Source organism: Propithecus coquereli, unplaced genomic scaffold (assembly GCF_000956105.1).
Source record: "Propithecus coquereli isolate 6110/MARCELLA unplaced genomic scaffold, Pcoq_1.0 Scaffold98, whole genome shotgun sequence".
In the NCBI taxonomy this organism is placed as follows: domain Eukaryota; kingdom Metazoa; phylum Chordata; class Mammalia; order Primates; family Indriidae; genus Propithecus; species Propithecus coquereli.
Genome location: NW_012156173.1, coordinates 6,390,225 through 6,405,255, shown reverse-complemented (window position 1 = coordinate 6,405,255; position 15,031 = coordinate 6,390,225). Strand labels below are relative to the sequence as shown.

The 15,031-nt window shown below is 33.8% G+C and overlaps 1 protein-coding gene across 1 annotated transcript in view; it reads left to right on the top strand.

The window, feature by feature from the left end:
• The window catches only part of MAP3K5 (mitogen-activated protein kinase kinase kinase 5), a 223,398-nt gene that overhangs the window by 116,725 nt on the left and 91,642 nt on the right, over positions 1-15,031 (top strand). Inside the window, exons 7-8 of the mRNA XM_012665176.1 lie at positions 9,538-9,602; positions 10,591-10,703. Of these exons, the coding sequence (XP_012520630.1) occupies positions 9,538-9,602; positions 10,591-10,703 (178 nt within the window). The remainder of the gene's footprint in view (positions 1-9,537; positions 9,603-10,590; positions 10,704-15,031) is intronic.

The window sequence follows — 15,031 nt, the reverse complement described above, 5'->3', positions numbered from 1 at the left end:
AGCACCTAAAGAGAGTAACTAAGTGAGAGAACTAGATATTTGCCAGGCATCATGCTGAAAAGGAGGGAGAATCTGGAAGAATAGGAGGATTTCACTCAGCAAACCAAAGCAATTGTTTCCAAACCTGGCTGAACATCAGAATTGCGTAGGGAGGTTTTCAGCAATGTGGAATTCTTTGTCCCTGGACATTCTGCTTTAGTGGGTCTACTTTATTGAATAGATTAATCATAATTGATTAATATAACTATCCCCCTTTTATTAAATGTTTAGATTTTCCCCATTTTTGCTGTCACTCCCTTCCTCCTAAATCTTTACTATTCTTCATATCCTCAAAGATTAAATCTAAAGCCATAGCCCCTTCCCTGTTTCCCCTTCAGAGTTCTCCCAAATGGGTCTCCTCCCATCTTCCCAGCCTTCTTAGAATATGGGTTTGTGTTTTAATTGGAAAGAAGTGGGGAAGTTATGGGAAGGATAAGTGTAGACTGGTCATAAACATATGAAAACTCTTCACCTTCAGGAGGAATCAAATTAGAGCAAGTTAAAATCCTGAGCTATTCTTCTTTTGTTGCAATCAATTGGCGAAGATGAAAAGAGACGAGAATACCTTATTTTGGCATGAGTGCACAGTAGAAGTCACTCTCCTATACTGCTTTTGGAAATGTGAATTGGTAACACCTTTCTGGAAAGCTATCTGGCATTATGCATCAAGAACTTTGAAATAATTCATGTTTTTCAATCCAGTTCTGTCACTGGGAAACTGTCCTAAAGAAATAGCAGATATAGAAACAAAGATGGGTTTACAACAACGTTCACTCCACTGAATGTTATGGTAACAAAAAATTGGAAAAAACCTAAATGTCTCAAAATAGACAAATTGTTAAATAAAAGTATAGCATCCTCATATGATGGAATATCATCCATTCAAAATTATAGGGAGATTTTTGGTGGGAAAATATATATAACATAAAATTTACCATTTTAACCATTTTAAGTGTACAGTTCAGTAACATTAAGTTACATTCATATTGTGCAGCCATCACCACCATCCATCCACAGAACTTTTTTCCTTTTGCAAAACTGAAACTCTGTACGCATTAAACAACTTTCCATTCCCTGCTTCCTCCAGCCCCTGGCAACCACCATTCTACTTTCTGTCTTTTTATGACTTTCTATGAATTTGACTACTCTAGGTACCTCATGTTACTGGTACCCAGTATTTGGTTTGTGTGCGTATTTGTGTATGTGTGTGTGTTAGCTTATTTCACTAAGCATATGTCCTTAAGCTTCATCCATGTTGTAGCGTGTGTCAGAATTCCTTCCTTTGTAAGGCGGAATAATACTTCGTTGTATATATATACCACATTTTGTTTATCCATTCATCTATTGATAGACATTTGGGTTGTTTCCACCTTTTGGCTGTTGTACATAATGTTGCTTTGAAGGTTGGTGCACAAATATCTCTTTCAGAGCCTACTTTCAAGTATTCTGAGTATATACCCTGAAGAAAATTGTGGTTTTGAAAAATGTCTAATAGTAACATGCATCATATCGTCTTGTTAAATTAAACAGCAGATTATAAAAATAGCATGATTCTTTGCAGGGGCGGGGGAAGTATGTGCATAATAAAAGAACTGGAAAAACATAGTTAGAATTTGAGGTTCTTCTGTTTTCTTCCTGAGTTTTCTATTACAATAAGGAATGTATACAAATAAATAGTTTGAACTGGAGAGCAGGTTTTCCCTCAACCTGCAGATTAAAGCAACAGGGGGATTCAGCAGTAGTTTTCTTCACATGCCATTCTGGTTTGCCTCTGAGTTATTTTATGAGAGACAATTTCAGCAATATCCCTAGAGATGTAAAACACCGTGGGCTTCTAGTTTAATTACCTATGTGTCTCACAGAAAGAATCACAGCTGTTATATCACAAACAAGGAAAAAGAGAACTTGACTTGAGCTCAGTTTTTTTCTTTGTTGGAAAGTAGATGCTCTTCAGCTGAGAATAATTCAAGAGAATATTTCCTTTATTCTTGACTTTTGTTGAATGTCTCAATACAGACACAAAAAGTGAACAAAATCTTTATTATTAAGACTTCATCACTCCCTTTGTAATCAAGGATTTAACTGCTTTTAAGCTAGTTTGCAATCAGGTGACAAATGCAATGCTACTAATAAGGCAATCCTTGAAAAAAAATCTATTGCCTTGAAAGTTTGAAAGTGATGTTTGCATCTTTTAAATGTAATATTGAATTGAAGAATGAACATTATTTACCCCCTTTGAACAAATATTTAGTACTCACATAGAATAAAAATAAACAGGAATGAAAATAACTTCATACTGTAACTCAAATATAGCCATTAATAATTCTCTTAAGATGTAAATGTCTAGTTCCCTCCCTAAGATTTGTTTCCTCCTGAAGTCTTCTCTAATACAGCTTCACTCATATCTAATCATTTTATTTCTCTACCTTTATAGATAGTGTCACACTATTAATCATTGTTTATAGGTTTCTTTAGGTATAGATTTAATATAGTGTTCACGTTTATTTATCCTCTTTGCTAGTTAAACTGTGATGTTTTCAACAACATAAAACTCTTCTTTGACACATTTTTATGGGCACCTTTCAGCAGTATTGCCACATAAGTCTTTATGAAATATTAGTCTTTTGTCTAATGAGACTGGTCAAATATATTTTGTGAAAAACACCGTTTTTTCTTTGAATATATCAGTATTTGTTTCTGTTGTATATGGAATACAAACTTTATCCTTAATACAAAAGCAGTTCTCTTGGCTTTTATTTCTCATTTTTATTTTTACTGTTTCACTCAACTCCCTTTTTCTAAAAAAAATAAAATAAAAACAAAAAACCCCAGAAAGTAAAAAGAACTAAAAAAAATTTTTTTTTAACACAAACCAAAGGGCAGACAGTGTGATACAGAGAAGAGGGCTCAGGCTTTGGAATCCAGTAGAACTGGGTCAAGTTCCTGCTTGACCACTTCTACACTGCATGACTTAATATTCCTGGGCTTCAATTTCCTTATTGGTAAGAATTCCCCCTTGTTTAAAGGGTAGTCAGAATTAGAAAGAAATATTATGACTGAAATGTCTCATTCAATGCCTTGTACCTGGTAGGTGCTCAGTAATCAGAGGCAGCTACTATTGATTGTTTCTTTTACTATTTGATGTTAATCAGAGCTTTCTTTGGTAGAGAATATCATCTGTGCTATACTATATTACTGTTAGAAGTACACTGTCCTTGTCTGAAGGAAGATTATGTGTTCCCACCCCATGACACCGGGCTTGGTTGTATGTCTTCACTGATATGCATTCTAAGGAGAAGCTTTGAGAGCGATTCTGTGATTGTACCATATATAGTTTTTTCTTGGCCATTTCTATGGGAAGTCTGCTCCTTCAGGCTGGATTCCAGAAGGAAGACAATGTGGAGCGGAGCTGAACCATGACACAGAGTTTATGACACAGACACGTGGCATGGACAGGAGCCAGAAGCCACTGGGATTTGTGAGTAGTGTGATACTATGGTACACTTAAACTAAAATGACTGAGGCATGGTCTTCCGCTAAAGTGGATAATTTCAATATTTTAACATTCACATGTATTTTTATCAAGTTTGAGTCTTAAAAGCCACAAAATGATAAAAACATACTTGGAAAATTAACACCAAGGAACTAGAGAATATAAATATGGCAATAATAAGGATCGACATGCTTGCTATGACTGAGCTTTAAGCCAATAAGCTTTTTAGTAATAGAATGAAAAAGTCATATACCACTACTTCAGAGGAAGTGTAAACTCTCCCTAGCAATAAATTAAAGGAATTTTTCATGTCAGACCCTATGTAGACAAAATAAAAGCTATATAAATAACTTTGTCAATATTCTTATTGAAGTAGTGAACTTCAATAACATTAAAAATGTAACACAGTGAATGGGATATGCAATTCACTGATTTAATGGTGGTTCAAGAATATATTAATAGTTTCTGGTCATGTGGTTTTATCAGCATCAGGGTTTAGATCACTGAAGGAAGTTAGTAGATTATTTGTATCTTGTGTGAACTGCTATATTTATCACTTATCTCAGTCTGGTTCTTGGTAGAAAATAGATGCATTCTTTCTTCATTCCACACGTATTTTATAATCACCTGCAATGTGTCAGGCATTCTGATTCAAGTACTGGAGATTCATTGGTCAGCAAGACCGACAGGGCCTCTGCTGTCATGGAGCTTATATTCTATTGGGGGAGATATGATAAAAAGAATAATTTCGGATGTTATAAATTCTGTAACAAAATAGAGCAATTCAGAGTTTCTATTTTTTCTTGTGTCATGCCAATGTGTGATTTTCACTAAATTTTTTTATTCCATCCAAGTTATGTCATATTTACTGGCATAAATTTGTTCCAAATATCCTTTATCCTTTCATTTTGTTTGTAATGTTGGTAGGATCTGTGCTGATGTTTCCCTTTTTGTTTATGAGAGCACAGCAGTAATTTTTATTCTCTTTCCTTCTCTCTCTCTGTTTCTAATGAGCGGTCCACCCAGGAGTTTATCGATTTTATTAATGTTTGCAAAGAACCAACTTTTGACACTACTGATTTTCTTTATTGCAAATCTGCTATTTCATTGATTTCTTTTTAAATTTTTTTCAATCTTTATGTATTTATTTATGCATGTGATAAAAATGTCACATTTAGAGTGAAATCATTACAGTGACATAACTAACTGTCCATTTCATTGATTTCTGCTCTTTTCTTTATTATACTCACCTGGGGGATAATTTGCTGTTCTTTTTCTAAATGGAAACTTAGGGCATTGATTTTTCAAACTTGCTCCTTTTCCAATATATGCATTTAAAGGTATAATTTGTTCTCCATTGCAGAAATTTGATATATTGAACTTTTAATATTGTTCAGTTCAAGTACCTTCTAATTTTTAGTGTGATTTCTTTTTTGACAGTCGGGTTATTCAGTAGTGGGTTGCCAAATTTCCAAACATGTCTTTCTTTATTGTTCTCTAGTTTAGTTCTCTTGTGGTGAGAGAACACGCTTTGCATTCAGTCCTGTGAAATTTGTTAAGAAGTGTTTTATGGCCCAGAATATGGCACACAGTTGTTGGGTGTAGTGTTCCAGATAAGTCAGTTAGATTAACCTGGTTCATCAGGTTGTTCATTTCTTCCATACTCTCACTGATAATTTATATCTGCCTCTTTGGTCATCATTGTGAGGGTGTTTTAAGATCTCTAGCTATGATTGTAGATTTGTCTATTTTTTTAGTTCTGTCCATTTTTGCTTTATTTGTTTTGATGCCATGCTAATAGGTACATTTAGGACTATCAGATTTTCTTGTTAAATTTACCTTTTTATTGTTACGAATTGTCCCTTTTTATCACTGATAATAATTTTTGTCTTAAAGTCAGTTTTGTCTGATATTAATATATAATCATAACAGATTTCTTTTGTTTAGTATTTGGATGCTACATCTTTATGTATCATTTTACTTTCAACCTACCTGTATCTTTATACAGGTTGAATTTCTCTTATCCAAAATGCTTGGGACCAGAAGTGTTCCAGATTTGGGATTTTTTCAGGTTTCAGAATATTTGCATTATATAATACTTACTGGTTCAGCATCCCTAATCTGAAACTCTGAAATATGAAATGCTCCAATGAGCATTTCCTTTGAGCATCATGGTGGCACTTAAAAAGTTTCGGATTTTGGAGCATTTCAGATTTTGGATTTTCAGATTAGGCATACGCAACCTGTATTTAAAGTGTGTGTAGTTTAAATGTTGCATCTTTTTTTCGTTGTTATTGTTAAATTTAATTTGAAAAATCTCTTTTATTTGGAATGTTCTGATAATTTAAATTTAATTTGGTAACCGATAGTTGGGGTTATATCAATCATCTGCTGTTTATTTTCTATGTGTCTCATGGTTTTTTGTTCCTTTTGTCCTCTATTCCTACATTATTTTTTATTAATTTAGTATTACATTTTCTGCTATATTAGCACATTAATAATACTTAGTATATTATTCTTTGTGCAGTTCCCTGTAGATTACAATCTGCATCCGTGACTTTTATAGTCTACCTTACATTTTTTTACTTTGCCACTTCTTCAAGGAAAGAAAAGCTTAGAGCGGTTAAATAATCGATAGCTTTAAAACAGATTATATATTTTATATCTAGTCATATATTTACTCTTTCTGATGCTCTTTCATTCTGCAGTTCAGTTTTTCCAACTGAAATGGTTTTCCTTTACTCTGAAGTATTTTTAGTAATTTCGGTAGTGTAGATCTGCTGGCAACTAGTTCTCCCAGTTTTGCTTGTCTAAAATCATCTTTTTTAATACCTTTTTTTTTTAACTCTAAAAATGTCACTGTCTTCCATATTTGTATTGCAAAGTTAACCATCAGTTTTATTGCTCCTTTGAAAGAAATGTATCTTTTTTCCTCTGGCTAATTTTAAAAGATTTTCCTCCGTGTTTTTGGTTTTAGGATTTAGCCTATGATTATTTTATCCTGCTTGGGTTTGCTGAGTTTCTTAGGTGTGTGGGTTGATATTTTCATCAGTTTTGGAATATTTTTATTATTATATTTTCAAATATTTTTCGTATTTATATTCTCATTCTTCCTTTTCTGGGGTTACAATAATACATAGGTTAGACCATTTAATTATGTCCTAAATGTCTCTTATGCTCTGTTGTGCTTTTTGTCACCTATTTTTCCTCTCTCTCTTCACTTTAGATACCTTCTATTGACATGTTTTTTAGCTCAACCAAAACATCTTCTGCTCTGTCTAGTCAACTTTTAAGCCTATACATTGAATTTGTATTTTCAGGTTTTGTATGTTCTAGATTATTTGATTTTTGTTTTTTTGATTCCAGACCTCTGTTGCAGTTGTCTTTGCATCCATTTTATTCATCTTTCTCTTTATTTTCTTTACCATATTAGTAATAATTATCTTAATGTCCTTATCTACGCATGGCAACAACTGAATTGTCTGTAGGTCAGCTTTTCCTGTCTGTGTTACTCTTATTTATTGGTCACATTTTCTTGGCTCTGTGCCTGTCTCATACTTCTTTATTGTATCTCAGACATTTTGTATTTAAGAATTATTGAGACTAAAGATGATCTTATTTTCTCCCTTTCCTCTGTTATCTAGAAAGGGACAGAGTAAGCACCTGTTTACCAACACAAATACAATTGAGTTGGATTGGGTCTGAGTTTCGGGTTTTTGTTTGTTTTTTGAAACAAGGTCTCACCCTGTTGCCCAGGCTACAGTGCAGTGGCATCATGATAGCACACTGCAGCCTCAAACTCCTGGGCTCAAGCGATCTTCCTTCCTCAGCTTCCTGAGAGTAGCTGGGACTATAGGTGCGTGCCACCATGCCGGACTAATTCTTTCTATTTTTGGTAGAGATGGGGTCTCGCTATGTTGCTCAAGCTGGTTTCAAACTCCCAGCCTCAAGCAATCCTCCCACCTCAACCTCCCAAAGTCCCAGGATTAAGTGTGAGCCACCGCCCCGGCCTCAGTTTCAGTTTAGGTTGACTTAGTCTATTTCTGTATCATCTCTACTGCTTGGCTGTGACTCTCCTGGGCTTTTGATTGAGAGCCAGGCAGGTCTCTATCTCCTTATCCCTCAGTACTGTGGGAGACTTCCTGTCTGCCCTTTGGAGTTTTGAGGTTAGCTCTGTTCTCCCACATCATTTAGCTCCAAAATTTGATAAATTTCTTAAGGCGGAGACCTTTCATATGCTTGTTGCAGGCCCCTCTCCCTAGTGAGACTTCACTCCTGAGCACTGCTAGACTTCAGGAGATTTCTGTCTGTCATCCTAGCCTTCCCCTCCCCCGCCCCAGTCTCCTATACAACCAGCATCCAACAAATGTCCTGTGGAGAAAACTGGCCACATGTTAGGGGCTTCTTTAAGTTTCATTCTGGTGGCAACCCATGCAATTATCAAGAAATCCACTAGTTTCTCTTTTCCCTGGTAAGCTTCAAATAGGCAGAGTTCTGTCTATGCCAAGCACAAGCCTAATCTTATAGTCAGAATCAGCAAAAGTCCCCATGGAAGACAGCAATTCTGCTCATCTTAGAAGGGCATTTTCCTCTCTGGAGTTTTATTTCAATGATATTTTTGTTGCTTCCATAGATTCCAGTGTCTGTAAAAATGTGTTTTTGATATGTATTCTGTTTTTCCCATAGTTGTTGAAGCAGGACTAATGGCTTCCAAGTGGACTATTTCATCTTACTTGGAAGCACAAGTTTTCCCCCAACATTTAATATTCTTCTACAATATAAATGGCCACATAGCTTTCCAATGTTTGGAACATATTTTATTCTATATTATACTTTATACTGTTATTGGAAATTTAGAGTAATTTTCATCTTATAACAAATACCTTTGTAACTAATTTCTGGTTAGGTATTTAATGGTTTTTTTCTTGGCATAAATTTGTAAATGTATTATATAATTGTTGTGTCAAGAGATATACATGGTTTTTTTTTAATTTTATAGTTTTGATATTGGCAAATTTCTTCCAAAAAATACTGTGCTTATTTACTTTTACAATGTGGGAGAATTCCCACTCCCTATAGAGGTATATTAATGATATATGACAGGATTTTATTTATTTATACATGCTGTTTTAATCACCAGAAAATGTTAAGACTTTTTCCTCAATATAGTACTCAACTTATTGTCATGGAGTGATGTGTGCCCTAGAAAAAATACGAATTACTAATTTTATTAATACTTATATTTTGGTTTAAAATACAAAAATATGTATTGTTTATGATGACAGAAAAACATATGTAAGCCCAAATATTCATTTGGGTTGGTTTCAGCCCATGGGAAATACTCAACCAGTGTTTGTTGATTGATTGGGCATGTCTTGCTTTTTGCATCTTCCTCTTTATATCTTTTTTTTTTTTTTGAGACAGAGTCTCACTCTTTTGCCCGGGCTAGAGTGAGTGCCGTGGCGTCAGCCTAGCTCACAGCAACCTCACACTCCTGGGCTCAAGTGATCCTCCTGCCTCAGCCTCCCGAGTAGCTGGGACTACAGGCATGCACCACCATGCCCGGCTAATTTTTTTTTCTATATATTTTTAGTTGTCCGATTAATTTCTTTCTATTTTTAGTAGAGACGGGGTCTCGCTCTTGCTCAGGCTGGTCTCGAACTCCTGAGCTCAAACAATCTGCCCGCCTCGGCCTCCCAGAGAGCTAGAATTACAGGTGTGAGCCACCGCGCCTGGCCAAAAATGTATAACTTCTTTCTTCTCCTAAACCCTTTTTTGTTGGGGCTCCATACGCACCTGTGAACAAAGACAAACGGTCTTTATCTTGGAGACTTATATGAGTTTAAGGCTTATAAGTTATGACTTTATTTGATAGGACTTTCTGCAGCCTGGGCACACACTTTTTCCATTTTAGAATGGGGACATCTATACTTTTGGAGAGATAAAAATTCTTTTTAATCACCTACAGCGATGCAGTTGGAAATTTTTTTTTTCATATTTCACAGGTACATAACTATCGGAACCAATTAGTTAAGGTTAATACTGATTTGATTTTTCTTTTCATTCAGAGGTACTTGTTCTACAAAAAGGGCACATGGTCCTCGATATTCATAAAAATGTACATTTTCTTTTTCTTTGATCTTTAACTTATTTTACTTTTTTTCGTATATATTTTTATTTTTTCATTTTCAAGTATATATAAAAGCCAAGACTATACATATATAGTGCCTATACTATACTGTGATATACACTATTGTGTCTATCACCACATTTACTATTTCAGTAAACTGAAACTGTTCAGGAAACTGTTAAATGTATACTAGGGAGTGTTACCTTGAAACAGTGAATATTCACTGAAGTCCTTTCAAATGTTGAAGTGTTCTCAAAGGTTGATATTCAGTATCATGCATATTCAAAAAAGGGTTTTTATTCTCCTTGAGCCAGTATTAGTATGCAGAGGCACAATCTCTGCTTTTTTAAATTCTCCCTGTAATTGACATTCTTTTTTTATTTCTATATCACTCTTATGGAATTGATCCTTTCAGTATGTTACCCATTTGATCTTCCTCAATGCTTTGTATATTTTTAAGGGTTTTTAAAAAGCACTTTTTAAAATTGGGTAGCATTCTCATATTTTAAGTTTTATTGCTTATGCACACACACACACACACACTTGGAGTGATGGCTAACATTTGGAATGTTGTTCTATATTCCACTTTGTAATATTTTTGGAAATTTAGGGTAATTTTTCATCTTGTAGTAAATGCCCTTGTAACTACATTTTCACATTCATACATTTTTGGCAGATGGTTGAAGAGAAGATTTTTTAAAAGGCTGGAGCTGCTAGGTTGAGGATGAGTTAAGTGGTGGGGGAATGCAACAAAGCCGCAAGGATATGCAGTCACTTAAGCATTAAATCCTAATAGCACACCAGACTCTGGGGTGAAGGCCAGTGGAATATTTTTACTTGCTCAGGCATTGGAGTTATGCAAACAGAAGGTATTGCACACCCAGGGTTTCATGATTGAGAAAGTTAACTTGCACATTTTTTTTCATAGGTTCAAAAAGGCATTTGAATCCGAGCCAACACTACAGTCAGGAATTAATTATGCGGTCCTCCTCCTGGCAGCTGGGCACCAGTTTGAATCTTCCTTTGAGCTCCGGAAAGTTGGTAATTACGACTTGGTATTTTACATGGAAATCAAGTAACTGGACCCAACTTGGTGCAGAGAAAAAGAATTATTTATAGATAGATGCTTTTGCTCTCTGTCTCATCAGACATCCTGAACAACAACAAAAGAACCTATTATATTTCCTTGCTTGGTGTTTCATACTATTGTGCAGAATCCTGATATTAGGATGTAATTCAGTTTTTAATTTATTTTACCTGTTTCTAAAAGCCCCTTGGTTAATATTTATTGTTCCAGCTCAAACTATTATGGAAGATATGGGCTCTGCATTCAGCTGCCCAACTCCTAAATAAGTTCAGTGTTTTGTAGGACATCGGGAATGTTTCCTATTTTAGATTGTACTTTCCTGGTGCTTTAAAAAAACAAACAAACAAAAAAAACCTCTGCTATTTCCTTTTTCCATTTCTCAAACACACCTGCCCCTATGATTTCGTTGGTGTTGGAGGCAGAGCCTTAAACCACCAGAGCAACAGGTCAAGCAGAGGGATGTCTGTGTAGTCACTGGTCTCCTCAGACTATCTCTGAACTATAGCCATTGATAGAATGTACTTTTGACCTTTTTATTTATAGACATTCTCTCATCTGCTGATTTTTTCTTTGGAATTTAAAGAAATTGAGGCACCTTAATGAACAAATTCTGAGTGATTTTCTTGGTTTTGGCTTTGAACACTTTTTTTTTTTAAAGATACTAAATATTGAAATACTGTCTATAGTAATCAGATTTTGCTCTCTTGATTGTCTAACTACCTCCTTTCAGAGAACCTTTCCAACTCTTGTAGGAGTCATTAGTACAGACATAGAAGTATTTGACTTTATTTTTCATAGGAGAAAAAAATCCCACATTGATCTTAGTGAAGCTATGAATTTTAGAAGAAATTTTTTTCTTTAAGATTTTTAACTTGAGAATGTTTTGTTTAATATTCCTAAAGAAAAATGAATCATGGACTTTTAAAAAACATTATTTGGGAAGAGCTTATAAGATATCCATATGTAATGTTTTGGGAAATCTTTGAAGATAATTAAAGTCTGAATATTAAGTACTTTTTTAAAAGCCCAGGCTAAAAGAATAATAAAATATTTATCATTGCTGGATGGCTGTGGTATTAAAGGCACAAAAGTCTATTTGAAATTATTTTTTTGGTTGTTAAATGAAATTAGAGAAAGTACATTGCAACTTACGCTTTTCAGAAATTATGATTATAATAAAATTTTGCATCTATGACTAATTTTAAAACTCTAAACAAGCCAAAACTGTATCAGTGGTCTAAAAATAATTGTTATTGCTCTTTTTTTCATTGTTTTTATTGATACATAATAGATATACATATTTTCAGGGTATGTGTGATTTTTGATGTGTTCATGTATTTATTGCTCTTCACTTTAATTTAAAGTGAAGTTTTGTTGAAGCTGCTAAATCACTGCAGGAATTGACATTGATTTGCATATGTCAGTAGAGCAATGACAGTGGTTTGAAAATGTACTTATTCTAAATCTCATTTTTAAGTTAAATATCTATTAAGATGGTCAGAACTTGAGGTTTGAGGAACTGTGATTAATACAACTTTGTAAAGAAAAGGTACTTTAATTTTTTCCAAGAAGAACTCTGTTGGAATATATGTTGAATAAGCATTTGAAAACATATGAAGTTGAATTTAAAGTTTTAGAAATTGTATAACATAACACAGACTTACAATATGACTTGGTAATGAATTTTTAGCTGCTGTCAGAGCTAAGTTGTAGGTTTCTAAAATACTGTGATCCACATTCTAAATTGTATGTCCCTCAATAATGAAAAAATAGTTAAAACTCACAAACTTAGATTCTATTCAATCATAAATTATGCTAATCAAAATAGGTTAACCTAAAGTTAATTTTTATATGGTAAGATGGGATTAAATGGATTTTTGAAGAAAGGCAGGTTGGCTAAATAAATTAATAGTCTAATATAATAATGTTATTAATCAATAGTATATAATAGAAATAAGACAATTAACATATTTGGCATGTGAAGACTATGAAATACACAACATCTTTTGTGAAACATTCTCAGCCAAAAACATTTAACCCGAATCTTAAGATCTAATGTCCACTTAATAGGAATCACAAAATCAAGAGAAATAAGTTAACACCATGCAATGCCATCAGACAGATCTAGAATATGAGAACACCATAAGATAGCACTCCTGGTCTTTTCAAAAGGTCAATGTCATGGGAAAAAAAGTGTGGATGGATTGGTTACATTAAAAGAGATTTGGAGACATAAAAACCAAATGCAATTAATGATCATTGATTGGATTCTGGTTTGGAAAATAAAAACTATAGGACACATTTGGGGAACTACTCAGGAATTTGAATCAGTACTGGATATTAGATAATATTAGGGAATTGTTATTTTTTGTTGGGTGCAATAGTGGAATAGGATATGTAGAAGAATGTTTTAGGCATACGCTGTAATATTTCTGACTGAAATTGCATGATGTTTGTAATTTAATTTGAAATGTTGCAGCAAAAATATTCAGGAAGATGAAGCAATAGCAAAATGTTAACAATTGTTAAAAATATGGTCATTCATTTTAGTATTTTTTTCCATTTTCATGTATTTTTGAAATTCTTCATAGTGGAAAGTTAGAAAGACTCTAATTTCCACCACTTATGAGCTGTATGACTTTAGACAAATTGCTGAACCTCTCTGGGCTTTGTTTTCCTTGCCACAAAAAGGAGATAATCTTTAACTCATTCTATTGTTGTATGGGTTAACATTTTCAATATATACAGTGCTAGGCATATAATGAGTGTTCAGTAAAGTCTCCATTTCCTGTCTTTTTCCACTAAAACATCCTTGAATCTAATAACAGTTGCAGGATGATAGAACTATGATAAAAACTAAACTATTAAAAAATCTTCAATACTTAGAAGTCAACGAATTCTAATAAGAACATTGTCAAAATTTAAGTTGCACAGACCATTGAATCAAAGAAATGGGAAATGGTATTAATAGTTAAAGCAGCAATGACATACTGTTCATTCTTTATAAATTTAGCCAAAATGTTTTTAAATAGAGAAAAATATTGAGCTGGGAAGGATTTGGTTAAAGGGTATACTCGTACATCAGCGATTTTGCTTCATCAATTTGGCCCTATGGATCAAAAGCCTTAAAAATATTGTAGCCTGGAACCAAGTATAACACTACTTCTGAAACTCTATGCTATGGAAATAATCCTACATACAGAACAAATTTTATGCACTAAGATGTTTATTCCTGTTTGTGTGTGTGTGTGTGTGTGTGTGAGAGAGAGAGAGAAACATAAAAAATTGGAACCATGTTCTTAACTCCATACTTAAAAGACTAATATCTCCATGTAGAAACAAGTTTCACACATCACGTGCAAAGAGCATAAAAGCTCATTCACAAAAGAAATGCAAACATAAGAGCAGATAGTTAATCTCAGTGGTTAAAAAAAGACAATGTTCCTTTTTTTTCCCTCTGTCATGTTGGTAAAGATGAATGGACATGATATTCTCCATCATTGGGAAGGGTGTGGGTCAGATGTTATTGTCAGATGCCTCTAGTAAGAGTATAAATTGGTATAGTATTTCCTGAGAGCAATTTGGCATATAAGCCCTTAAAAAAGGGCTTATATTCTGTCCCCAGCAAATCCACATTTAGTACTTAAGTATAAGGAAATAATTGAACAAGTACACAAAGCTATGTGTACAAGAATGTTTATATTAAAAAAAATGGCCATCCATCTGCATTTGGGTAAATAAATGTGGCATATCCATATGCTAAAATACTAATTGCCATACAAAATATACATTTTGTCCAAATGCTGGCTGGGTGTCATGATCCTGTGACAAATGTATGCCAGCCTCAAAGCCAAATATCACTGTCATACATGAATTTCTGGGGTGCAAGAATAAATCTGAAATTTTATTTTTAAACTGTTTTGTAATTTTACTATTAAACATTTGCACAGTCCCTCTTTGAAAAGTTGACATTATGGTTCGTTGCTAGATTGGTCTTGGGTTCATTGTTCTGCTATATGACACGATAAAGAGATGCTCATTTTTAACTGAGGTTGGTAGAGGTACATGTTTTTAGTATCTCATTTTCCCCATGCATTTTCTTTTTTCCTTTATATTTGTTACACTTTTTTATTATATTCAGATAGAAGCTCATAGATACTGTTGTTTACATCTGTGTAATGTTTTTCATCTTAAGAAATTTTGAAGTGGCAAAGCTGTTCTTTTTTTAATTTATCCTCACAAAATATGAAGTATTCCCAAATAGACTTTTTTCCTAAAATAC